This window comes from Salmo salar, chromosome 11, assembly GCF_965601325.2.
Source record: "Salmo salar chromosome 11, fSalSal1, whole genome shotgun sequence".
In the NCBI taxonomy this organism is placed as follows: Eukaryota; Metazoa; Chordata; class Actinopteri; order Salmoniformes; family Salmonidae; genus Salmo; species Salmo salar.
Window position 1 is genome coordinate 107,915,974 of NC_138301.1, and position 27,129 is coordinate 107,943,102.

Consider the following 27,129-nt stretch of genomic DNA (forward strand, 5'->3'; position numbering starts at 1 on the left):
GGTGCAACTCTCGCTCTCTTGAAGACGGAAGGGACGTAGCCAGCGGTCAAGGATGAGTTGATGAGCAAGGTGAGGAAGGGGAGAAGGTCTCCGGAAATGGTCTGGAGAAGAGAGGAGGGGATAGGGTCAAGTGGGCAGGTTGTTGGGCGGCCGGCCGTCACAAGACGCGAGATTTCATCTGGAGAGAGAGGGGAGAAAGAGGTCAAAGCACAGGGTAGGGCAGTGTGAGCAGGACCAGCGGTGTCGTTTGACTTAGCAAACGAGGATCGGATATCGTCAACCTTCTTTTCAAAATGGTTGACGAAGAGGGAGGAGGGGGGGGGGGGGGGGGGGGGGGAGGATTCAGGAGGGAGGAGAAGGTAGCAAAGAGCTTCCTAGGGTTAGAGGCAGATGCTTGGAATTTAGAGTGGTAGAAAGTGGCTTTAGCAGCAGAGACAGAAGAGGAGAATGTAGAGAGGAGGGAGTGAAAGGATGCCAGGTCCGCAGGGAGGCGAGTTTTCCTCCATTTCCGCTCGGCTGCCCGGAGCCCTGTTCTGTGAGCTCATAGTGAGTCGTCGAGCCATGGAGCAGGAGGGGAGGACCGAGCCGGCCTGGAGGATAGGGGACAGAGAAAATCAAAGGATGCAGAAAGGGAGGAGAGGAGGGTTGAGGAGGCAGAATCAGGAGATAGGTTGGAGAAGGTTTGAGCAGAGGGAAGAGATGATAGGATGGAAGAGGAGAGAGTAGCGGGAGAGAGAGAGCGAAGGTTGGGACGGCGCAGTACCATCCGAGTAGGGGCAGAGTGAGAAGTGTTGGATGAGAGCAAGAGGGAAAAGGATACAAGGTAGTGGTCGGAGATTTGGAGGGGAGTTGCAATGAGATTAGTGGAAGAACAGCATCTAGTAAAGATGAGGTCCAGCGTATTGCCTGCCTTGTGAGTAGGGGGGGAAGGTGAGAGGGTGAGGTCAAAAGAGGAGAGGAGTGGAAAGAAGGAGGCAGAGAGGAATGAGTCAAAGGTAGACATGGGGAGGTTAAAGTCACCCAGAACTGTGAGAGGTGAGCCATCCTCAGGAAAGGAACTTATCAAGGCGTCAAGCTCATTGATGAACTCTCCAAGGGAACCTGGAGGGCGATAAATGATAAGGATGTTAAGCTTGAAAGGGCTGGTAACTGTGACAGCATGGAATTCAAATGAGGAGATAGACAGATGGGTCAGGGGAGAAAGAGAGAATGTCCACTTGGGAGAGATGAGGATTCCAGTGCCACCACCCCGCTGGCTCGATGCTCGAGGGTATGCGAGAACACGTGGGCAGACGAAGAGAGAGCAGTAGGAGTAGCAGTGTTATCTGTGGTAATCCATGTTTCCGTCAGCGCCAGGAAGTCTAGGGACTGGAGTGTAGCATAGGTAGCATTTATGTTGTACCAAAATAAAGTTTCTGTAGGCTATCAATTAACTGGTCGTAATTTGTACTGTAGTGTATGTGTGAAGTCCTTCCTTATTGCCTGTATCATGTTGTATTTACACTGAGTGTACAAAATATTAGCAACACCTACTCTTTCCATGACATAGACTGACCAGATGACTCCAGGTGAAAGCTATGATTCCATATTGATGTCACTTGTTAAATCCACTTCAATCAGTGTAGATGAAGGGGAGGAAACAGGTTTAAGAAGGATTCTTAAGCTTTGAGGCAATTGAGACATGGATTATGTATGTGTGCCATTCAGAAGTTGAATGGACAAGACAAAAGATTGAAGTGCCTTTGAACAGTGTATGGTAGTAGGTGCCAGGCGCACCGGCTTGAGTGTGTCAAGAACAGCAACGTTGCTGGGTTTCTCGTGCTCAACAGTTTGCCTTGTGTATCAGAAATGGTCCACCACCCAAAGGACATCCAGCCAACTTCACACATCTGTGGTAAGCATTGGAGTCAACATGCTCCAGCATCCCATGTGTTTGTCTCTGACCTCCAGGCTCTGTCCAGCGAGTCCTTTGTGCGTCTCCCGGTCTTCAACAAGTCAGCATGGAGACACTACCAGACCGGCCCTGAGCCAGACGACTGGAGCAACCTGTCCTACAGTGACAATATACTGTGTAAAACTAGAAGATTGGTTTGTCATGTTATGCCAGTATGCAATGGATTTCAGTAGATAAAGGGATGATCCAGTTAGTATGTATGTGTGTGTGACTAAGTGTTACTCAGGATGCTAGTAGGTCAGTATTTGAATGCTTGATATTGCAATATGGTACTGTAAATTTATAAGAGATTATAATCACTTTGGATGCTTAGGGCAGTATCAGAATACCTTGAGACATATCCTACTTTAGATTGGTACAAATGTTTTTAAAGCAAAGGCCTCAAATTAAATTGATTTGGAAAATTTGAGTAGATCAAATACTCTCAGAAAGGATGGTTTTGTATTTAATATTTAATAGAAACTATTTATGTCATAAAATATTTTTTTTTACTGTATACAGTGCATTCAGAAAGTATTCAGACACCTTTAATTATTCCACAACTTTATTCTAAAATGGACTAAATCCATTTTTTTCCTCATCAATCTACACACAATACCCCATAATGACGAAGCGAAAACAGGTTTTTAGAAATGTTTGCAAATTCATAAAATATAAAAACAGAAATAACCTATTTACATAAGTATTCACACCCTTTGCTATCAGATTCCAAATTGAGCTCAAGTGCATCCTGTTTTCATTGATCATCCTTGAGATGTTTCTACAACTTGATTAGAGTCCACCTGTGGTAAATTCAATTGATTGGACCTGATTTGGAAAGGCACACACCTGCCTATATAAGGTCCCACAGTTGACAGTGCATGTCAGAGCAAAAACCAAGCCATGAGGTCAAAGGAATTGTCCGTAGAGCTCCAAGACAGGATTGTGTCGAGGCACAGATCTGGGGAAGGGTACAAAACATTTCTGCAGCACTGAAGGTCCCAGGGAACACAGTGGCCTCCATCATTCTTAAATGGAAGAAGATTGGAAACACCCAGACTCTTCCTAGAGCTGGCCGCCCGGCCAAACTGAGCTATCAGGGGAGAAGGGCCTTGGTCACGGAAGGGACCCGATGGTCACTCTGACAGAGCTCCAGAGTTCCTCTGTGGAGATGGGAGAAACTTCCAGAGGGACAACCATATCTGCAGCACTCCACCAATCAGACCTTTATGGTAGAGTGGCCAGACGGATGCCACTCCTCAGTAAAAGGCACATGACAGCCCGCTTGGAGTTTGCCAAAAGGCACCTAAAGGACTCTCAGACCATGAGAAACAAGATTCTGTGGTCTGATGAAACCAAGATTGAACTCTTTGGCCTGAATGCCAAGCGTCACATCTGGAGGAAACCTGGCACCATTCGTACGGTGAAGCATGGTGGTGGCAGCATCATGCTGTGGGGATGTTTTTCAGCAGCAGGGACTAGGAGACTAGTCAGGATCGAGGGAAAGATGAACGGAGCAAAGTACAGAGAGATCGTTGATGAAAACCTGCTCCAGAGCGCTCATGACCTTAGACTGGGGCAAAGGTTCACCTTCCAACAGGACAACGACCCCAAGCACACAGCCAAGACAATGTAGGAGTGGCTTCGGGACAAGTCTCTGAATGTCCTTGAGTGGCCCAGCCAGAGCCCGAACTTGAACCCGATCGAACATCTCTGGAGAGACCTGAAAATAGCTGTGCAGCAACACTTCCCATCCAACCTGACAGCTTGAGAGGATCTGCAGAAAGAATGTGAGAAACCCCAAATATTGGTGTGCCAAGCTTGTAGCGTCATACCCAAGAAGACTCGCTGTGATCGCTGCCAAAGGTGCTTCAACAAATTACTGAGTAAAGGGTCTGAATACTTATGTAAATGTGATATTTCAGTTTGAAATTGTTTATACATTTGCAAAAACATCAACAACAAAAAAATGGATTCAATCCATTTTAGAATAAGGCTGTAACGTAACCAAATGTGGAAAAAGTCAAGGGGTTTGAACACTTTCTGAATGCACTGTATCATAGACAACTGAAGACACATTTAAGCATGTTGCTATTAAGTATTTGTAAAACAATAAAGCCTGGTTTAGACAGTGAAATAGTGGTATTAGTTGTATGTATTTGTGTGGTTCAGGAATCAGAAGTGAGAATGGAGTTTCAACTAAAGGAGTTATCACAGTGCATTCAGTTACCTTACGACCTACACAATAAAATAACAAAAATATGGTACACTGTGAGCGACATTTTACACACACAGTGCACAAAGTAACCATGTACAGGTAACTGCCAAAATAAAGGAAACACCAACATAGTCTCTTACTCTGGCGTTGGGCCACCACGAGCCACCAGAACAGCTTCAACGCACCTTGGCATAGATTCTACAAGTGTCTGGAACTCTATTGGAGGGATGCGACACCATTCCTCCATGAGAAATTCCATAATTTGATGTTTTGTTGATGGTGGTGGAAAACTGTCTCAGGCGCCGCTCCAAAATCTCCAATAAGTGTTCAATTGGTTTGAGATCAGATGACTGAGACACACCCACACACCATGTAAACCCCCTATGCTACTTTGAGTCTCCTCTTTCAAAGTCACTGAAATCCTTTCTTCTAGCCATGTTAGCCAACATAATGGGCAACTGGGAATTTTTATACATGACTTGCTTTCAATATACTTTGTATCCCTCATTTACTCAAATGTTTCCTTTATTTTGGCAGTTACATATACAAAGTCAAAAATCTGAATCTATCTTTGTCTATGTTTGAAAAACGCATGATTATTGATACATTGAAAATAGTTACAGCTGACAGAAGCATGTCTTTGAGGATGTAAAGACCAAGCTTCCCTTGTCCTGTATCTCTCATTTAGTCAAGTGTTTCTTCAAGTGTTTCCTTTATTTCGGCAGTTACCTGTACACTGAGTGTTTGCGTGACAGTGCCGTCTCTACTTCTCGTCGTCATCCCCCTCACTCATGCTGCTGAGGGAAGTTGAGGGATGGGCAGAGGCACCCTTGGGGTAGGTGGCGGAGGAACGAGGAGAACGAGGGGATTGAGAGGAGGGAGAGGAGGGAGGAGATGGGGAGCGCCCCCTGGTGGGGCTGCTGCTGGGGGAGCCAAGGGGCGAGGCGACGGGCGATGCGTAGGGTGACAGAGCCTGGAGCATGCGCCCACTCTTCTCCTGGATCACATGCTGCTCACAGAGAGAGAGGGAGAGAGAGGGGGAGAGGGGGGGAGAGAGAGGAAGAGATGGAAAGACAGAGAGAGAGACAGCATGATATGTTTTGTTATTGTTTGTCAACTGAGTGTTTTTTTTCCTAAACTACTTGTTCATATTGTCTAGTCACTTACTTCGAGGAATGGGATCATTACTAACCATCTTCCCCTATTGACCTTTCATGCTTCCTAACATAGTATCTATCTATTGTGGGCTAAAGGTAAACTTACCCACGCTCCACCTGGACCAAACGACTCCAGGAAATTACTAATGAACTCCCGGGACTTCTCCTCCCACTTGTGGATGAGGTCTTGGCTCTTCTCCTCCACCGAGTGCACAAAGTGCTTGGACTTCTCCTCTACTGTCTTCACCGTCTCCTTCATACGATCCACCTGGTTTTGAAGACGGATTTTCTTCTCCTGCACAAGTTAGACATGCGGTTGGCTGTGGGGAATCAGCTAAAGATGGTCTAGTGTTTATCAACCACAACCACCAATACTGAAACAAGCATTCATCTCCCTCAAATGCAAGTTAATGTCACAGATGTTTATTCCAACTTAATTCATTGTTCTACGGTAATTATGATGTCATTCTGATAAGAGAATTATCTAATAAAGGTAAATGAATCAATAAACCATGATGAATTATTAGTCATACAGCAGGTTTAATGAATAATCAATGTAATGATCAATGTAGGGATCGATTAGTCTGATTAGTTCCGGAAAGTCCAGAAACCACTGGAGAGGGAAAGAAATGTGTGTATGCAATTAGTATAGAGAGATAGAGAAGCAGATGGTCAAGGGAGTAAAACCTCAGAGAGTTCCTAACCTTGAAGGAAAGGAACAGGCTGAGCCAGAAGGTGATAAACAGTGTGAGAAGTTTATGGGGGTTGCAGGTCACCAACGGACTGTGTGTAAATGCATGTGCGTAAGTAAGCAAGAACTATATAATGACTGTTTTGTTATCCTGACACCAGAACGTTCTCATGAATAAAGCTACAGAAACCTTTTGCAGAAAGCTGAGTCCTTGCCTAATTATTTTAACCCATTGTCTTACAAACCTTGGGCATTAGTCAAGGCGAATTGATTATCGATTATTATCATCAAGATATAAAATTCCTATAACACATTCTTACCCTGATGAAGCTAACGTTGAGGTCACTGGCTGTGTAGCCTCTCTGCAGGTTGCGTCGGACATAGAGGTCGTAGTCTCTCACTATCCTGGTGATGAGGTCAGATGTAGAGATGCCGTCTGTCCTCTGTGTGGCCACAAACATCCCTGAAACCCAACAGAGAGAACAGTGCTCAAACACAGTCAAGATGACACAGGTAGTGACAAATAGTAGGCTGTAACTCAGCAAACACACACAGACACAATCTCGATTGGCTACAGGTTAATGTCTGTTTCAGAGCAGATCAGTTAGTTACCTGCTTCCTTGATGTGTTTGTAGACATCCTCTGATCCAGCAGAGGTGTATGGGATATCATCATGCGCTACAAAGTCAATCTGGGGAAATCACAGGATAGCATTAAGGTGATTTTATTACAAAAAAAGGGACATGCTCTATATCAGATTTTAGTGCTGATTGTTAGTAATGTACAGCAATGGTCTCCAACCCTTTTCAGTTACTGTACCACCAAGTACATTTTGCTCTGCCCAGAGAACCCTTGAAGTACCCCCTCATTTCCATTTTACCAGTAAGCTTATGGTCTCATGAGTCTTCTCATGTACCCCTGTGGATAGGCCTAGTACCCCCTGTGGATAGGGCCTAGTACCCCCTGTGGATATGTCCTAGTACCCCTATGGATAGGTCCTAGTACCCCTGTGGATAGGTCCTAGTACCCCCTGTGGATAGGGCCTATTACCCCTGTGGATATGTCCTAGTACCCCCTATGGATAGGGCCTAGTACCCCCTGTGGATAGGTCCTAGTACCCCTGTGGATAGGTCCTAGTACCCCCTGTGGATAGGTCCTAGTACCCCTATGGATAGGTCCTAGTACCACCTGTGGATAGGTCCTAGTACCCCTGTGGATATGTCCTAGTACCCCTATGGATAGGTCCTAGTACCCCCTGTGGATAGGGCCTAGTGCCCCCTGTGGATAGGTCCTAGTACTCCCTGTGGATAGGTCCTAGTACCCCCTGTGGATAGGTCCTAGTACCCCCTGTGGATAGGTCCTAGTACCCCTGTGGATAGGTCCTAGTACCCCTGTGGATATGTCCTAGTACCCCCTGTGGATAGGTCCTAGTACCCCCTGTGGATAGGGCCTAGTACCCCCTGTAGATAGGTCCTAGTACCCCCTGTGGATAGGTCCTAGTACCCCTGTGGATAGGTCCTAGTACCCCTGTGGATATGTCCTAGTACCCCTATGGATAGGTCCTAGTACCCCCTGTGGATAGGGCCTAGTGCCCCCTGTGGATAGGTCCTAGTACTCCCTGTGGATAGGTCCTAGTACCCCTGTGGATATGTCCTAGTACCCCTATGGATAGGTCCTAGTACCCCCTGTGGATAGGTCCTAGTACCCCTATGGATAGGTCCTAGTACCCCTGTGGATAGGTCCTAGTACCCCCTGTGGATAGGGCCTAGTACCCCCTGTGGATAGGGCCTAGTACCCCCTGTGGATAGGCCCTAGTACCCCCTGTGGATAGGTCCTAGTACCCCTGTGGATAGGTCCTAGTACCCCCTGTGGATAGGTCCTAGTACCCCTGTGGATAGATCCTAGTACCCCCTGTGGATAGGTCCTAGTACCCCTGTGGATAGGGCCTAATACCCCCTGTGGATAGGTCCTAGTACCCCCTGTGGATAGGCCCTAGTACCCCCTGTGGATAGGGCCTAGTACCCCCTGTGGATAGGGCCTAATACCCCCTGTGGATAGGCCCTAGTACCCCCTGTGGATAGGGCCTAGTACCCCCTGTGGATAGGCCCTAGTACCCCCTGTGGATAGGTCCTAGTACCCCTGTGGATAGGTCCTAGTACCCCCTGTGGATAGGTCCTAGTACCCCTGTGGATAGGTCCTAGTACCCCCTGTGGATAGGTCCTAGTACCCCTGTGGATAGGGCCTAATACCCCCTGTGGATAGGTCCTAGTACCCCCTGTGGATAGGCCCTAGTACCCCCTGTGGATAGGGCCTAGTACCCCCTGTGGATAGGGCCTAATACCCCCTGTGGATAGGTCCTAGTACCCCCTGTGGATAGGGCCTAATACCCCTGTGGATAGGGCCTAATACCCCCTGTGGATAGGCCCTAGTACCCCCTGTGGATAGGCCCTAGTACCCCCTGTGGATAGGGCCTAGTACCCCTGTGGATAGGTCCTAGTACCCCCTGTGGATAGGTCCTAGTACCCCTGGGATAGGGCCTAATACCCCCTGTGGATAGGGCCTAGTACCCCTGTGGATAGGGCCTAATACCCCCTGTGGATAGGCCCTAATACCCCCTGTGGATAGGCCCTAGTACCCCCTGTGGATAGGGCCTAGTACCCCTGTGGATAGGTCCTAGTACCCCCTGTGGATAGGTCCTAGTACCCCCTGTGGATAGGGCCTAGTACCCCTGTGGATAGGTCCTAGTACCCCTGTGGATAGGTCCTAATACCCCCTGTGGATAGGCCCTAATACCCCCTGTGGATAGGCCCTAGTACCCCCTGTGGATAGGCCCTAGTACCCCCTGTGGATAGGGCCTAGTACCCCTGTGGATAGGTCCTAGTACCCCCTGTGGATAGGTCCTAGTACCCCTGTGGATAGGGCCTAATACCCCCTGTGGATAGGGCCTAGTACCCCCTGTGGATAGGGCCTAGTACCCCCTGTGGATAGGGCCTAATACCCCCTGTGGATAGGGCCTAGTACCCCTGGTTGAGAAACACTGATGTACAGTATATGTGACCCTTGTCCAGAAGTGCTGACCTTATGTTTCTTCAGGAAGTCAGGGCTGAGGGTCCAGGGAGCAGCCCGTACCACCTCATCCACATAGCGACAGTGTATCAGGGCTTCGTAGCGCTCGGACTCTGTCATTACCGTGTAGCCCTTATACCGGTGTGTGAGTTCATCACTGCAGACTGGGAGGACAGACACACAAAAACCTAATTTACACCTTGTGCCGCTAAAATGTGAGTTTCGTGGTCTGATCAATATGAGCCAATCACTATCTGTGATCTATTTTCAAGGCACTTTAAAATTCAAAAGGCATTATTTACCTCCCACTATGAGATGTGTGTTGGGGAACAGGTTCTTTGCTTGCATCAGAGCGCGAGCGTGTCCAGAGTGGAAGAGGTCAAAGATCCCATCAGCATAGACTCGGACTGGCCGGATTGCTATAACAAAAGAAAAACGCTAATTTGATCTGTTGCTCTCCAAGTTCTCCCAGCCTCCATCCCTCCCTCTGTGACTGCCTCCTACCTCTTCTTATCCTTTTTCCCAGGTATCCTAGCGGTTAAGAGCATTGGGCCAGTAACCAAAAGGTTGCTGGTTTGAATCCCTGAGCCGGCAAGGTGTAAAAATCTGCCGTTCTGCCCTTGAGGCAGTTAACCCCCAACAACAACTGGATGCCAATGACATCGATTAAGGCAGCCCCCCTCACCTCTCTGATTCAGAGGGGTTGGGTTAAATGTGGAAGACACATTTCATTTGAAAACGTTCAGTTGTGCAACTGAGTAAGTCTCCTCTTTCCCTTGTCATTCCTCACTAATCCCAGCAGGAGGGATCAAACTGGTGGTCACACTGACCTCTGATTAGTCTGACTCACCTGTGATTGGTCTGACCTGGTGAGACCATAGACTAGATGACTGACCTGGTGTACCTCTCTTGGCTTGGGCGATGGTCAGCTTTTCATGAGGGACCACCGACTCATATCCTGCTTCCTTGGCAAATAATGCTGGCTCTCTCAGACTCTGAGATGGAACAGAAAACGTTACAGATGTAGGATCTTAATTTGATCACTCTTTTGTTGTTGAGAATCTTCCGGCACAGCAGGAAATGCAAACTGGTAGTGTATTCGAGGTTAAAAAGGCTTCTAAATTTTGTCATTTCCACTTTAAAATGTCCGACTTTGCCCTAACAAAAAATGGATCAACCTCTACAAAAAATATTCCATTAATTATAATCCACATAATAATTCACATTTCCTGTTGCTGCAGGGTTATTTTCCTGTTGTAGCAAACTGTCTCAAATTAAGATCCTACGTCTGTAACTGACCTCATGGAAAGGGATGTCTGTACATAAGTAAAGGCGTGTATATTCACAGTTATGGAAATCATCAGGGCATTAATAAGCGTTTGAATATATATGGATTTCTGGCTTCATGCGTGTTTTCCTCTGCATGTGAGAGCTAGTGGGTGGGAGTGTATATGGTTACTAGGAATTATCTGTAGAGTTGTCAGTACACTTTGAACCCTGAACTGTTTGAAATCTGCCCAAGATTTGAGAAAAGACTAACAAAGGGTTTTAAAAAATCCATGTTAATGATTAAGAATGCTTTCATTGACGGTAGAGATCAATTTACCATTCAAAGAGCTATACCATTCCCATAATGCTTTAACATTTACAGTGAAAATATCATAACATTTATTGAGGAATAATTTGTAGCTGCCTATGTTATAGAAGTACATTATAGGCTACATTTGTATTTTCAACTTTTTGATATGCCACCTCTCGGTAGTCTGACGGACTCACCTTGCGGGGTCCCCCCGTGCGTTGCTGTTGGGGCTGCTGTGACCCCCTGGTGGCTCTGGAGCCGCGTCTCCTTCCCACCATGCTGGATGTTCTGTTGCCTTGTTTACCTGTCGACTGGTGCCTCGTCAACCTGGTCGTCCTCCAACCCTGTCAGTGTTACACTTCTGGAATCTATGAGGGAGTTTTAAAGTTTGTATGTTGCTGGCTGGTCTGACCCCAGTGACGCGAAAATGTAACGTGCAAAGTTCAAGCCAAGTTGGTAAGAGTATTAGGGCACTTCAGGCCGCATCTCTTTCATCAGCTCTGTAGAAGACACAGGGTGGATCAGGAGTTCCCCATGTAGGCCTAAACAGACCTTTACAATAAGACTGTCCTCTTATTTTTTGGTGTAGGCCTAGCTTATATGTTAATGTCCTCATTCTGTTATCAGCCTCATTATTGGCTCATCCATTTGAAATAGATGTTTAACTTTGTCTCATGGAATGTCATTTTATTTTTAACACGATAGTTCCTAGTTTCATTCCTAGAAATTGCTCCTAAATATGATCTGACTGAGGTAACCTTTTGACTCAAACATAATAGTGGGACAAGTTGTTCATGAGGCAGCCTCAAGGTGCCTATCAACTCCACTGATTATGCAATGTTTAGTGAAAACTCATTCACTCAAACAACGTCATTAACTGGCCATGCGACACGCCTTAGATCGTAAATCCCCTTTATCAAGTTTCCCAAATCACCTCAAGCATAAGGGCACTATGCCCTTATGCCTGAATCAGCAGCACATGGAGAAAACAGGTTTTATTAACCCACTGGGCTTCAGGCCTTAGCTCAAGGAGCTAACAAGTCTTCAGGCAAGGTTAATCATGACATTTTTTTGTCAATTAGCAGATGTTCTTATCTAGAGCGACTTACAGTAATGAGTTCATACATTGTCCCCTGTGGCTCAGTTGGTAGAGCATGGTGCTTAACGCCAGGGTTAGGGGTTTGATTCCCAATGCTGGACCAGTACGAAAATGTATGCACTCACTACTGTAAGTTGCTCTGGACAACAGAGTCTGCTAAAATGTAAATACATTTCATACTTTATTTTTTCTTCTCCATACTGGTCCACCATGGGAATCAAACCCACAACCATGGCATCACAAGTGCCATGCTCTACCAACTGAGCCACACAGGATTATTGTAAGTCATCACGTAAGCATGGCTCATTGAACCACCTCTGTTTTGACCTCTCCACAACAGAGTTGTGGTCAATTACAGTTATGTTGTTGAGGTTGAAGGATGTTAATTATCAGTAAGGCCTCTCAGAAGTTTAGAACACTGTCTAGGATGGATGGGTATGTAGAATCAGCAGGGGATGTCATGGAGGCAGAACTATCTGTGGTCCTGAGTTCCAGCTCCAGCATACTGTAATACAGACCATGATTTCATACCCTTTTCCTTGAAGTTCAGGCCATATGTATGTGTTATTAGTTAATAAGCACACCATTCGCTTCACATTGTTTGAATGAAATGTGGCAGTTCCAAGTGTAAATCTTGTCTCCCTCCATTGTAGTTTCAGACCAGTGGAGGGCAGTAGAGCACTAGTCTACACTTGTGCAAGAAGCAATGCCTTTGGAAAGTATGGCGCCAGCTGGCAATTGGAAACACAAAGATACAAGACTGGTTGAATGTAGACTGGTTGAATGTAGACTAGTTGAATGTAGACTGGTTGAATGTAGACTGGTTGAATGTAGACTAGTTGAATGTAGACTGGTTGAATGTAGACTGGTTGAATGTAGACTAGTTGAATGTAGACTGGTTGAACATTAACTGAAATCTTGAGACCTCAGAAAAGACATGGATAATGAAACCAGGCATCTAGTAAATCCTGACCATTGATGCTGGTCCCTGCTGCTGCTGACATGACCAGGTTGTCAGTCAGTCTTGGTGGGTCTGGTCTGTGGGAGTGACATCACCCCAGTGGACACCTGTTCTGTAGGGGGAGGATGTGGGGGGGGATCCTTTTATCTGCTCTATCGGGTTGAGAGGCCCTGAGAGGGAAGAATGGGGGGTGTCAAACAGCTGCGTGTCTCTCCTTGATTAATAGATGGCTTATGGGGGACAGACAGTACTGGGGCTGCTGAGCCTGGATCAAATGGGACAAATCAAGTGCTCTGGTCCTCAGTATCTGACTGGTCGCCCTGTGTTAGTTCAGTGTCCTCAGTAAAGCGTTTGGTGGTGTTATCAGATTAGATAACTGAACACTGTCCATCTTTTCCAGCTTTCTCAATTAACAGCTTAGCGCTCAAATCAACAAATGATGGTTAACTTAACAGCCGGGCCATTTAGCTAGATTATAAATGTTCTACTAGCTTATCCAATTAAACACAACTTTTCAAGGTTATCAAATGAACAATGAGATGATCCTATTGGCCCTATCCTCCCCAGAGTCCCCTCCATACCCCTCCATGCCCCTCCATACCCCTCCCTCTATGCCATAGTCAGGGAGAGGCAGTGACGACAGGACCTTTCTTGAGAAATGTGAAACTAGACAGCGCCCAGCTCTCAACAATGGTGCTCATATTTCGGCCAGCCTTGTTCACGGTATGGCTTAATGGCTCCTGGGCAAGGGGATCTGTCCCTCAGGACCAATGTGTGATTGTAGAGAGGGAGATGTTGTTGAAGGAGATGCTAGGCTTCAGACAGACTGTAGTTCCCTGTGGACTGTTTGCCATTTGACTGGCTGTCAGAGTAGCATTAGGTCTGTACCTCTGAAGTAGTATGGGTAATCCACTTCCAACCCTTAACCACATTAATCCTTTTTATTGTATGGTATTGTATAGAGGGATTTACATGTGTTGAAGGAACGATGAGTAGAAGGGAGGGTTTGTATGTGATTTTGTGGCTACATGCATCCATATCAAATCATATCAAATCAAATGTTATTGGTCACATACACATGGTTAGCAGATGTTATTGCGAGTGTAGCGAATCTCCACAATAAATGCCTAATACACACAAATCTAAGTAAAGGAATGGAATAAGAATATATAAATATAAATATATGGATGAGCAATGACAGAGCGGCATAGGCTAAGATGCAATAGATAGTATAGAATACAGTATATACATATGAGATGAGTAATGCAAGATATGTAAACATTATTAAAGTGTCTAGTGTTCCATTTGTTAAAGTGGCAAATGATGTCAAGCCTGTATGTAGCCAGCAGCCTCTCTGTGCTAGTGATGGCTGTTTAACAGCCTGATGGCCTTGAGATAGAAGCTGTTTTTCAGTCTCTCGGTCCCAGCTTTGATGCACCTGTACTGACCTCGCCTTCTGGATGGTAGCAGGGTGAACAGGCAGTGGCTCGGGTGGTTGTTGTCCTTGATGATCTTTTTGGCCTACCTGTGACATCAGGTGCTGTAGGTGTCCTGGAGGGCAGGTAGTTTGCCCCCGAGGATGCGTTGTGCAGATCGCACCACCCTCTGGAGAGCCCTGCGGTTGTGGGTGGTGCAGTTGCCAGACCAGGCGGTGGGTGATACAACCGGACAGGATGCTCTCAATTGTGCATCTGTAAAAGTTTGTGAGGGTTTTAGGTGACAAGGTACATTTATTCAGCCTCCTGAGGTTGAAGAGGCGCTGTTGCGCCTTCTTCATCACACTGTCTGTGTGGGTGGACCATTCCATTTTGTCCTTGATGTGTATGCCAAGGAACTTAAAACTTTCCACCTCTCCACTGCTGTCCCTTCGATGTGGATAGGGGGGTGCTCCCTCTGCTGTTTCCTGAAGTCCATGATCATCTCTTTTGTTTTGTTGATGTTGAGTGAGAGGTTATTTTCCTGACACCACACTCCGAGAGCCCTCACCTCCTCCCTGTAGGCTGTCTCGTCGTTGTTGGTAATCAAGCCCACTACTGTTGTGTTGTATGCAAACTTGATGATTGGGTTGATGGTGTGCATGGCCACGCAGTCATGGGTGAACAGGGAGTACAGGAGGGGGCTGAGCACGCACACTTGTGGGCCCCCAGTGTTGAGTATCAGCAAAGTGGAGATGTTGTTTCCTACCTTCCCACCTGGGGGCGACCCATCAGAAAGTCCAGGACCCAATTGCACAGGGTGGGGTTGAGACCCAGGACCTCAAGCTTAATGATGAGCTTGTAGGGTACTATGGTGTTGAATGCTGAGCTATAGTCAATGAACAGCATTCTTACATAGGTGTTCGTCTTGTCCAGATGGGATAGGGCAGTTTGCAGTGTGTTGGCGATTCAATCATTTGTGGACCTATTGGGGCGGTAAGCAAATTTAAGTGGGTCTAGGGTGACAGGTAAGGTGAAGGTGATATGATCCTTGAGTCTCTCAAAGCACTTCATGATGACAAAAGTGAGTGCTACAGGGGGATAGCCAATTAGTTCAGTTACCTTTGCATATGATTGTGGCAGTGCATAGGTAGCCACATTTTCTGTCCTAAATGCATGCAGGCATAAGTGATTGTGTGGGTAGTGTGGAAGTAGTGAATCTGTATGTGTGTAGCACAGGAGGCTGGTAACCCCTTAATTGGGGTGGACGGGCTCGCAGTAATGGCTGGAGCAGATTTGGTGGAATCCTGTCAAATACAGTGCATTCGTAAAATATTCAGACCCTTTGACTTTTTGGCAAAACTGTTTTGGTTACGACATGATTCCATATGTGTTATTTCATAGTTGTGATGTCTTCACTATTATTCTACAACATAGAAAATAGTACAAATAAAGAAAAAACGTTGAATGAGTAGGTGTTCTAAAACTTTTGACCGGTAGTGTACATATACTATTTGACAGCCACAAGGCACCCATATCTCAGAGAAAGAACATTAGTTCCATTTGATAGCAGTAGTAAAATATCCTTTGTAAAGCAACATTCTTTCAGTGTTTGTTTTAAAATTGAGAGAATAGGGTCGGCTCTAGCATGTCTAGCTACTGTTTAGGCAGTGCTTTTCTTCTAAGAAGGCCTGGCGCCCCCACCCCCAAACCCTTGTGGCATTTTTGAGTTGAGGTGGCAGGCTGCCATGTCCCTGTGGCTCTAAAGCAGGGGTCTCCAACCTTGTCTAGCATGAGAGCTACTTTTGATATTTATTTATTTTTCGCAAAGTACAATTTTCTTTCTAGCTTTCAAATATACAAATTCTTCTCTTTTCCTCTCCCCTTCAACCCCTCCCCCGGTCCTTAGTGTACAAGAGAAAGTAGTGCACTATGTTTTTTGTCAATATACCTGGTAAAATAATGGTTAATAAACATCTGTAAAGGGGGGGGGGGCTATAAAATCTGTGAATTCTGTTTTATATTTACCCAAATTATGTTTTCTCGGTTTTATTTTTTCTGGTTTTGGATTTGTGCTAGTTTTTCACTCTCAAAATTACAATTGTTCATAGAGAAAAAAGGAAATTGGATGTTCTGATGTCAGGGGACTTGAAGCAGCAGGAGGGGTGAAGTCGGGCGCAGGAGACCAAGGTCCGTGAACACACGTTTAATAGGCAATAGTCCAAAAACTGCCAACAACATGTAGGCAGGGCAAAAATACAAATACAGAAAGAGCCCGAAAACAGCGAAGGGGCGCAGCCCAAAACACGCAGCCTTACATACACAAAAGGCAGAGGAAAATGCCTTAACCCCAAACTAACCAAACCAGACAAAAAACAATCACACACAATACCCAAACCTAAACAGAGAGACTAAATACCCCCCCACTAACAATCTAACACAATACAGGTGCACACATAAACCAGACCTAACCAAAAGAAAATGAAAAGAGGATCGGTGGCAGCTAGTAGGCCCGGCGACGACGACCGCCGAGTGCCGCCCGAACGAGGAGAGGCGCCACCTTCAGTCGACGTTGTGACAGTACCCCCCCCCCCCCCCGACGCGTGGCTCCCGCAGCGCGCCGACGCCGGCCTCGAGGACAACCCAAGGCGCAGGGCGATCCGGATGGAGGCTGTGGAACCCCCGCATCAGTGATGGGTCCAAGATGTCCTCCACCGGTACCCAGCACCTCTCCTCCTGACCGTACCCCTCCCAGTCCACGAGGTACTGCAAGCCCCCTACCCGGCGCCTGGAGTCCAAGATGGACCGGACTGTGTACGCCGGGGCCCCCCCGATGTCCAGGTGGAGGGACCTCCTGTACCTCAGAGTCCTGCAGTGGACCAGCTACCACCGGCCTGAGGAGAGACACATGAAACGAGGGATTAATACGATAATAAGAAGGAAGCTGTAACCTGTAACACACCTCGTTAATTCTCCTCAGGACTTTATATGGTGGCACAAACCACGGACCCAACTTCCGGCAGGGCAGGCGGAGGGGCAGGTTCCGGGTTGAGAGCCAGACTCTCTCCCCTGGGGTGAACATGGGGGCCTCACTGCGGCGGAGGTCAGCGCTCTCCTTTTGTCGTCCCCTGGCCCGTTCAAGGGATTCCTGAACGGTGTTCCAGGTCTCCTTAGGGCGCTGGACCCAGTCCTCCACCGCAGGGGCCTCAGTCTGGCTCTGATGCCAGGGCACTAGGATCGGCTGGTAACCCAACACACACTGAAAATGCGACAGGTTAGTAGAGGAGTTGCGGAGAGAGTTCTGCGCCATCTCGGGCCCATGGCACGAACCTCGCCCACTCCCCTGGCCGGTCCTGGCAATAGGACCGCAGAAACCTGCCCACATCCTGGTTAATCCTCTCTACCTGCCCATTACTCTCGGGGTGAAAACCTGAGGTCAAACTGACCGAAACCCCCAGTCGCTCCATAAACGCCCGCCACACCCGGACGTGAACTGGGGGCCTCGATCAGAGACGATGTCCTCAGGCACCCCGTAGTGCCGGAAGACATGGGTAAACAAGGCCTCCGCGGTCTGCAGGGCCGTAGGAAGACCGGGTAAAGGAAGCAGACGGCAGGACTTAGAGAACCGATCCACAACGACCAGGATCGTGGTGTTCCCCTGAGACGGCGGGAGGTCGGTGAGGAAATCCACCGACAGGTGGGACCATGGTCGCTGTGGAACGGGGAGGGGCTGTAATTTCCCTCTAGGCAGGTGTCTAGGTGCCTTACACTGGGTGCACACCGAACAGGAGGAGACATAGAGCCTCACGTCCTTCACCAATGTGGGCCACCAGTACTTCCCATTAAGACCCCGCACCGTCCGCTCAATCCCTGGATGACCCGAGGAGGGTAGCGTGTGCGCCCACTAAATCAACCGATCGCGGACACCGACACACGGGACATTGAGGGGGAGTAGGTTCTGACTGCAGCGCCTGCTCGATGTCCGCATCCACCTCCCAGACCACCGGTGCCACCAGGCTGGAAGTATGGGAGTGGGATCGGTGGACCGTTCCTCGGTGTCATGGAGACGAGACAGTGCGTCGGCCTTAGTGTTCCGGGAACCTGGTATGTACGAGATCGTGAACTGGAATCTTGTAAAGAACATCGCCCACCTGGCTTGACGAGGGTTCAGTCTCCTCGCCGCCTGGATGTACTCCAGATTACGGTGATCAGTCCAGATGAGAAAAGGGTGTCGCGCCCCCTCAAGCCAATATCTCCACACCTTCAGGGCCCTTACCACAGCCAGCAACTCCCTGTCCCCCACATCATAGTTACGCTCCGCCAGACTCAGCTTCTTAGAAAAGAAAGCACAGGGGCGAAGCTTCGGGGGCGCGCCCGAGCGCTGTGACAGCACGGCTCCCACCCCAGCCACGGACACGTCCACCTCCACTATGAATGGCAAAGAGGGATCCGGATGCACCAGCACTGGAGCATCGGTAAACAGAGCCTTCAGCCGACTAAAAGCCCTGTCCGCCTCCGCCAACCACCGCAACCGCACCGGCCCCCCCTTCATCAATGAGGTAATGGGAGCCGCCACCTGCCCAAAGCCCCGGATAAACCTCCGGTAGTAATTGGCAAACCCCAAGAACCGCTGCACCTCCTTCACCATGGTGGGAGTCGGGCAATTACGCACGGCCGAAATGCGGTCCCATTCCATCACCCCCCCGGATGTGGAAATGCGATACCCCAGAAAAGAGACGGCTGGTTTGGAAAACTCACATTTCTCAGCCTTGACGTACAGGTCATGCTCCAACAGTCGCCCAAGCACTGCGCACTAGAGACACATGCGCGGCGCGTGCGGCGGAGTAGATCAGAATGTCAACGATGTACACCACCACACCCTGACCGAGCAGGTCCCGGAGAATCTCGTCCACAAAGGATTGGAAGATGGCTGGAGCATTCTTTAACCCATACGGCATGACGAGGTACTCATAATGGACCAATGTGGTACTAAATGCGGTTTTCCACTCGTCCCCCTCTCGGATACGCACCAAATTGTACGCGCTCCTGAGATCCAGTTTTGTGATGGAAGCGCGCCCCGTGAAATGACTCCACCGCCGTGGCGATGAGAGGTAGCGGGTAACTGAAACCCACCGTGATGGAATTTAGACCTCTATAGTCAATGCACGGACGCAAACCCCCCTCCTTCTTCTTCACAAAAAAGAAGCTCGAGGAGACAGGTGATTTGGATGGCCGAATGTATCCCTGCCTCAAGGACTCAGTGACGTATGTTTCCATAGCCACGGTCTCCTCCTGAGACAGGTGATACACGTGACTCCTGGGAAGTGCAGCGTCAACCTGGACGTTTATCGCACAATCTCCTCATCGATGAGGTGTTAATTGAGTCGCCTTCATTTTACTGAAGGTGATAGCCAAATCGGCATACTCTGAAGGGAATGTGCACGGTAGAGACTTGGTCTGGACTCTCCACCGTAGTCGCACCGATGGAAACCCCTATACATCTGCCCGAGCACTCCTTCGACCACCCCTTAAGAGCCCTCTGTCTCCACGAAATCTTAGGGTTGTGATTGGCCAGCCAGGGGATCCCCAGTACCACTGGAAACGCCGGGGAATCAATGAGGAAGAGACTAATACACTCCTCATGACCCCCCCGCATTACCATGACCAGTGGCACAGTGACCTCCCTGACCAGCCCTGACCCAAGTGGTCGACTGTCTAAGGCGTGAACGGGAAGGGTTGGTCCAACTGAACCAGGGGAATCCCTAACTTAGTGGTGACCCCACGGTCCATAAAACTCTGCGCTGCGCCTGAATCGACTAGCGCCTTAAGCTGGGAGTGAGGGGAAATCTCAGGAAAAGAAACTAACGCATGCATATGGCCGACAGGGGGCTCTGGGTGAGGCTGGTGCTGACTCACCTGAGATGTCGAAGGAGTGCTCTGCCTGCCCTCTGGACTCCCGGACGAGCTTCTCCAGCACCAGTCGGCAGTGTGCCCTCTGCGACCACAGGAGAAGGCTCCCCCACCAGTCTTCCTGGCTGCAGCCCCCCCTATCTCCATGGGCGTTGGAGCAGGAGGGCTGGGAGGTGGAATGAGCAGGGCCCGGTTCGGACGCCCGCGGGTGGCCAGCAGGTTGTCCAGTCTGATGGACAGATCAATGAGCTGGTCCAGGGTGATGGTGGTATCCCGACAGGCTAGCTCCCGGCGGACGTCCTCCCTCAAACTACAGCGGTAGTGATCTATCAGGGCCCTCTCATTCCACCCTGCTCCAGCGGCCAGGGTCCGGAACTCCAACGCAAAGTCCTGCGCGCTCCTCGTCTCCTGTCTCATGTGGAACAATCGCTCACCCGCCGCTTTACCCTCCGGTGGATGATCGACTGCTGCACGGAAGCGGCGGGTGAACTCCGGGTAGTGGTCCCTGGCCGAGTCCGGACCGTCCCAAACGGCGTTGGCCCATTCCAGGGCTCTACCCATGAGACACGAGACGAGGACGCTGACGCTCTCCTCTCCCGAGGGAGGGGGGCGGACGGTCACTAGGTACAGCTCCAGCTGGAGTAGGAACCGCTTACACCCAGTGGCCGTCCCATCGTACTCCCTCGGGCGCGAGTTTAACCCACTCGGGCTGGATGCTGTCGGCGCTGGTAGGGGCGCAGGCTGTTGAGCAGCCGCGTTAATGGGGGAGGGAGCGCTTCTCTCCCAGCTCTCCAGACGTGCCAACACCTGGTCCATGGCGGTGCCCAGACGATGGAGGATGGTGGAGTGTTGGGCAACCCTTTCCTCCATGGACGGGGTTGGCGCTTCAGCTCCCGCTGACTCCATATTATGGGTGCGTGATTCTGTCAGGGGACTCGAAGCAGCAGGAGGGGTGAAGTCAGGCGCAGGAGACCAACGTCCGTGAACACACGTTTAATAGGCAATAGTCCAAAAACTGCCAACAACATGTAGGCAGGCAAAAATACAAATACAGAAAGAGCCCGAAAACAGCGAAGGGGCGCAGCCCAAAACACGCAGCCTTACATACACAAAAGGCAGAGGAAAATGCCTTAACCCCAAACTAACCAAACCAGACAAAAAACAATCACACACAATACCCAAACCTAAAGAGAGAGACTAAATACCCCCCACTAACAATCTAACACAATACAGGTGCACACATAAACCAGACCTAACCAAAAGAAAATGAAAAGAGGATCGGTGGCAGCTAGTAGGCCGGCGACGACGACCTCCGAGTGCCGCCCGAACGAGGAGAGGCGCCACCTTCAGTCGACGTTGTGACATCTGAGTCCATGTCAATGATTAAATCACATCAGAAGACCATTTTTTTTTACATCTGGAAAAAAACTAACAAATTGCACATCTAGCAAGTGAGGAATGTCCATCTAATGTGCAGGGCGAGTGATGGTTCTGTACTGCTGCTGCTCATTTCATGGCAAAGTAAGCTAATAACAAATAATATATAGAAATTATCTACTTACTCATGATATACTTCTGCCAGGTAATCCTACTTAATTTAACATTTAATTTAGAAGGTTTTGGTGAAAGTATTTCTGTCAACCCACAAGATTGTTATCACATCAACTGGCTACACACGGAGTGATAAATGAATGCGCGAGCCACACAGACAGACAGGGGCAATATTGCTGGAAATTAATTGGAAGATATTGTGTTAAGTTTGGCTTTTTAAGCCAATAGTGGCTAACCAGGGGTGGGATAGTGTCAATGTTGTGTTGATTAGTTAGTAGCTGGGAGCTTGTGGTTGTCTGATACTTGGGAGATTTGTTTATGTTAGTTTGCGGTAGAAAACATGAAACATTGCTTGTACTTTTAGAATTTTTTGGCGAGCTAATCATATGTGGGCTGAAAGCTACTGGTAGCTGGCGATCGACCTGTTGGAGACCAGCTGCTCTAAAGCATGCCAATGATGTTGGGCATGCAGGGCAGCAGATATCACAATTACATTCTATTGTTGATGGTGAACCAGATCTTTCCACAGTGTTTAAACCAAAATGGGTCCCTACTTTTATTAATGGTGGTTCCACTTGCTTCTTGGAAACAGGTTATTTGGTAACCTGCCATCTAAGTGAATTGAATGGCCTCTTGGCACAGAAATGTTCCCCAATGAGATGGCCTACTTAAGAAGGCCAAAGGTTTGTTTAGTAAAAATTCAACACAAACAGCAATGATTAATGAGGCATTATGACCCTGCTCTAATTTCTACTTAGAAAACGTTCAGTGTGACACAATTAGCACCTCGGCCAAGGCTTGATCAACCCTCTCTGACCCAGCAACACAAAGATGTTGAACATGCTGACTGCCGGATTAGATACGAGAGCCATCCAGGAGCTAACTCTGTGCTGCAGCACACAGCCAAAAACATACAGCCAAGCAAGACCATCACACCACCTGTATCTACTTCATCCCCACCACAGGCTGTATGTACCCTGATGTCTCCAGTGATCCAGAATTGGGCTTTATCTGCTGGTAACCTAGGTCTAGGACCCTGGTTGAGTGTAAGAGCGTTAGGCCAGTAACCAAAAGGTTGCTGGTTTGAATCCCTGAGCTGACTAGGTGAAAAATCTGTTGATGTGCCCTTGAGCAAGGCACTTAACCCTAATTGCTCCTGTAAGTCCCTCTGGACTAAAATGTAGGGTAATGTGGGTTAATACTCCCCTAAGAGGGCAGTGTAGTGATGTTTAATCAAGTTAAGTTTATGACTAATGGCTCTGTGCCACTGGACTGTGGAACACTGTGAGAAGTCTGATTTCTGACCTCTTAGCCACTGGCCACCGGCCACAGAGTTAAATTAGACCCATTATCTGTCCGTGGACCTGCCTCTGTTTGAAAATGTGGACCATGCCTATGGCTATAACTCACCCAGGGATGGGACAGGAGAGGAGGTAGAGGTGGAGGGGTGTGGAGGAGAGATATGATCTGAGTAAACATTTTCCCAAGCACATGTTCGTCTGCACTCCCAGATTATGTACTCTCTGTTGTCAGAACCACAAAACGTGTCGTTTGATATTTCTGGAACAAGATATAATGGGAGAGGTGCATGCATTGTGACGGGGGGGTACTGGAAAATCACGTCGCCAGTATGTATGTCACGACTTCCGCCGAAGTCGGTCCCTCTCCTTGTTCGGGCGGCGTTCGTCGGTCGACGTCGAACCATCGCCGATCCACTTCTAGCCATCGCCGATCCACTTTTCATTTTCCATTTGTTTTGTCTTTGTCTTACACACCTGGTTTCAATCCCCCAATTACTTGTTCATTATTTAACCCTCTGTTCCCCCATGTTTGTTTGTGAGTAATTGTTTGTCTTGTATACAGTCCGTTATTGTGGGCTCGGTATCTTGTGTTGTATTTTTGTGAATACTTGAGTAAACACGTTGATTACTCATATCTGCTGTCCTGCGCCTTTCTCTCTACACCAGCTACACACAGGACGTTTACAATGTATTTGATATGCCATAGCTACACAGGAATGGGGTCAGACTCATTAAGGATTGGGCTGTCGCTTAATGGGACAAAATGAAATGAGGGTTATTGGATAGTGCTGGTGCTTGTATGGTATGAGGTGGATGTATAGGTTATACCACATTGTTAGGAGGTGGAGTGATGTCTGTGTGTGTTTCTAATGTGTTGGGGTATGCACCAGGCAGTACCCTCATTGTCAAGATGTTTGTTCAGCGGATGACAGGCCCGGCCAGGGGAAGGGTATGTTTGGGATGAGGTAGTTCTTGATTTTCAGAGGTTTCAGGTCCAGAATGCTGGCCTCGCTGGCTGCTGAAGTGATTTCAGGCGGTTGTATTAAATAAGAGGTGGGATTTCTGGGGACTTAAGGGTGCAGAGCAGGGTGAGTCTCAGTTCTATGATCCCAACACTGAGGCATGCCCCTCCCGGCCTCCAGGCCTGGTTACTGACCTTCAAGTGACATCAGAATGACATGCTCACAGAGGCTGAGCTGTAAATGAGACAGGAAGGAGAGAGAAGAGGCGGGAGAGGGGGAGAGAGGGGGAGAGATAGGGGGAGGGGGAGAAAGCGAGAGAAGAGAGAGAGGGGGAGACCGAGGGATAGAGAATTAAGACATCATGTTCAGGGAAAATGTTTAAGGATATCACTGATTGAAATAACGCAATTATTACAGCTGACATAGAGAAAAGCAAGTAGAGAAAAGCTGATCGTAGCAGTTTAGTCAAAGTATGAATTTGGTATATTTTATACATATTTAGGAACAACACAATGTATATAGTTTGATGACCATAGTATACAGCAGGGATCATCAACTACTGTAGATTCAGGCGCGGGACAGTTTTTTTCTTGAGCGGCTGGTCAGGGGGCCGGAACATAATTACAAATACTTTGTAGACTGCAAAGAAGCCCAAACAGAAATAATATTTTATGAAAACATAACAATTTCAAACCATGCTTACAGGTGTAAAATGTTTAAATATGTTTGCTCAGAAAACTTGGGGGAAGGGGGGGAAATTAAGTCACCCGCAGGGCATATTCGGCCCACGGGCAGCCAGTTGGGGAACCCTGGCATAAGTGTCTATGAATATCCCATGCTTTGGAGACAATGGCATTCAGTTTCCCCATTGGATTTTTGTGTGAGTGATGAGTATTTCTTGTGTGCTCCTTGAGTGGTCTGAACAGAGATTGACTTCATCACTACTTGTATTTGTGAGAAGTATTGACATATCGAATGCACCAAGCTGTCTGTTTAAACTACTAGCACTCAGCTCAGAGACCAGTGGTGGAAAAAGTACTCAATTGTCCTACTTGAGTTAATAGAAAATGACTCAAGTAAAAATGAGTCACCCAGTAAAATACTACTTGAGTAAAAGTCTAAACATATTTGGTTTTAAATATACTTATGTATCAAAAGTAAATGTAATTGGTAAAATATACTTCAAACATAAAATTATAAAATATAACTTAAGTATCAAACATAAAAGTGAAAGTATAAATTATTGCAAATTCCTTATATTAAGCAAACCAGATGGCAATATTTTCTTGTTTTTTAAATTTACAGATAGCCAGAGGCACACTCCAACGCTCATAATTTACAAACAAGCATGTGTATTTAGTGAGTGCCCCAGATCAGATGATCAGGGATGTCCTCTTGAGAAGTGCGTGAATGTCCTGCTAAGCATTCAAAATGTAATAACTACTTTTGGGTGTCAGGGAAAATGTATGGAGTAAAAAGTACATTATTTTCTTTCGGAATGTAGTAAAGTAAAAGTTGTCAAAAAATATAAATAGTAAAATAAAGTACAGCTACCCCAAAAAGTACTTAAGTAGTACTTGCAAGTATTTTTACTTAGTACTTTACACCACTGTCAGAGACCCATACGTACCCCACAAGACCTGCCACCAGAGGTCTCTTCACAGTCCACAAGTCAAGAACAGACTATGGGAGGTGCATAGTAGTACACAGAGGCGACGTTGCAAGGATTATGTGACACGTGTAGAAGCTAACCTCATGGCGTCCTATGTTTTGATAGGCTTGAAATGTGTCCGTTGGCTTGCATTTAAAGTCGAGCCCCTCCCACCATTCCTAGGCCATGGTCAAACTACTTGTCTTTCACTGACACCCCCACCCCAGTCCCTCAGCTGTCAGTCCTGTCAAAACACTGTCTCAGCCTTTGGCCCCGGGGTCAAAGGTTAATGAGCTCTGTGACAAACTCAACACAGAGAACAGCACTCAGAAATCTAGGCCTAGATTCAATCAGATCAGGTGTTAACAGGCGATAGCAGACACCCGCATAGCGGATGTTTTGGCAGTGTTGGAGGTGGAACTGCGTTAGAGCCGTCAAATCGGTGAGCAGCTGCTCTTACGATAATTGTCAGGAAGCCATAGCCGCCCCATTCATGTTAGAAGTTCAGAACGAAAAACTGTGTAGTCTAGAAATAATTACGCTCAAATTGAAAAATCATTCAACTAAATAATCAGGATTTCGATCATCCTAATCAAGGTGTAGATTACATCTCACATTCTAGTGTTCGAACTTGTAAACAAGGCTGCATTGGATTTCTGTTAATGTGACTCTGTGAAGCCAATGGCAATGTTCGCTTTAGCTATAATGCCAGGAACCGCTTGTGGATTTGACAGCTCTAACGCAGTTCCACCCCAGACACCGCCAAAACAACTGCTATGCGGATGTCAGCTAAAGCAGATCTAATTGAATAGAGACCTTAATTAGACAAGTGGAACTGTAGCCGTGTAGTCATCACTGCTCTCTCATCACTGCTTATTCATTAGGGGGATGGAGATTGTTTTTGTAATCTCTCTGTTTCCTCTCCTTCTCTCTTTCTCTCTCTCGCTCTCTCTCAATTCAATTCAAGGGGCTTTATTGGCATGGGAAACACATGTTTACATCACCAAAGCATATGACAAACAATAAACAAAAGTGAAAAAACAAACAGAAATTAACAGTAAACATTACACTCACAAAAGTTTCTCTCTCCCTCTGTTTGTCGATCCATCTTTTTTCTCATTCATTCTGTCTCTCTCTCATTTGCTTTGTTTCTCTCTCTCTCTTTCTTCTTGGTCTCTAAATATCGCCTCTGCCCAGCACCATGTGACCATCCTAAGAAGGTGTGGAGACCACAGTCAGTAAACCATGAATGAGAGAGCTGTGTGGAGTATGTAGCTAAGCTGTTCATGTAGACAGGCAGAACAATCAGGAGTAATGACAAACTGTTCCTGTAGACAGGCAGTACAATCAGGAGTAATGCCAAACTGTTCCTGTAGACAGGCAGTACAATCAGGAGTAATGCCAAACTGTTCCTGTAGACAGGCAGTACAATCAGGAGTAATGACAAACTGTTCCTGTAGACAGGCAGTACAATCAGGAGTAATGACAAACTGTTCCTGTAGACAGGCAGAACAATCAGGAGTAATGCCAAACTGTTCCTGTAGACAGGCAGAACAATCAGGAGTAATGACAAACTGTTCCTGTAGACAGGCAGTACAATCAGGAGTAATGACAAACTGTTCCTGTAGACAGGCA

General features: G+C 47.5%; 1 protein-coding gene across 1 annotated transcript; it reads right to left on the bottom strand.

The window, feature by feature from the left end:
- Nucleotides 1-2,391: 2,391 nt before the first annotated feature.
- On the bottom strand, nt 2,392-11,084 carry LOC106563634 (choline-phosphate cytidylyltransferase B). Its single transcript, XM_014129390.3, has 8 exons — nt 10,842-11,084; nt 9,961-10,060; nt 9,368-9,484; nt 9,078-9,229; nt 6,612-6,690; nt 6,320-6,462; nt 5,415-5,603; nt 2,392-5,160 (listed from the first exon to the last, which is right to left on the bottom strand). The coding sequence occupies exons 1-8, from the start codon at nt 10,920-10,922 to the stop codon at nt 4,915-4,917; spliced, it is 1,107 nt and encodes a 368-aa protein (XP_013984865.1). The 5' UTR covers nt 10,923-11,084; the 3' UTR covers nt 2,392-4,914.
- Nucleotides 11,085-27,129: the final 16,045 nt, after the last annotated feature.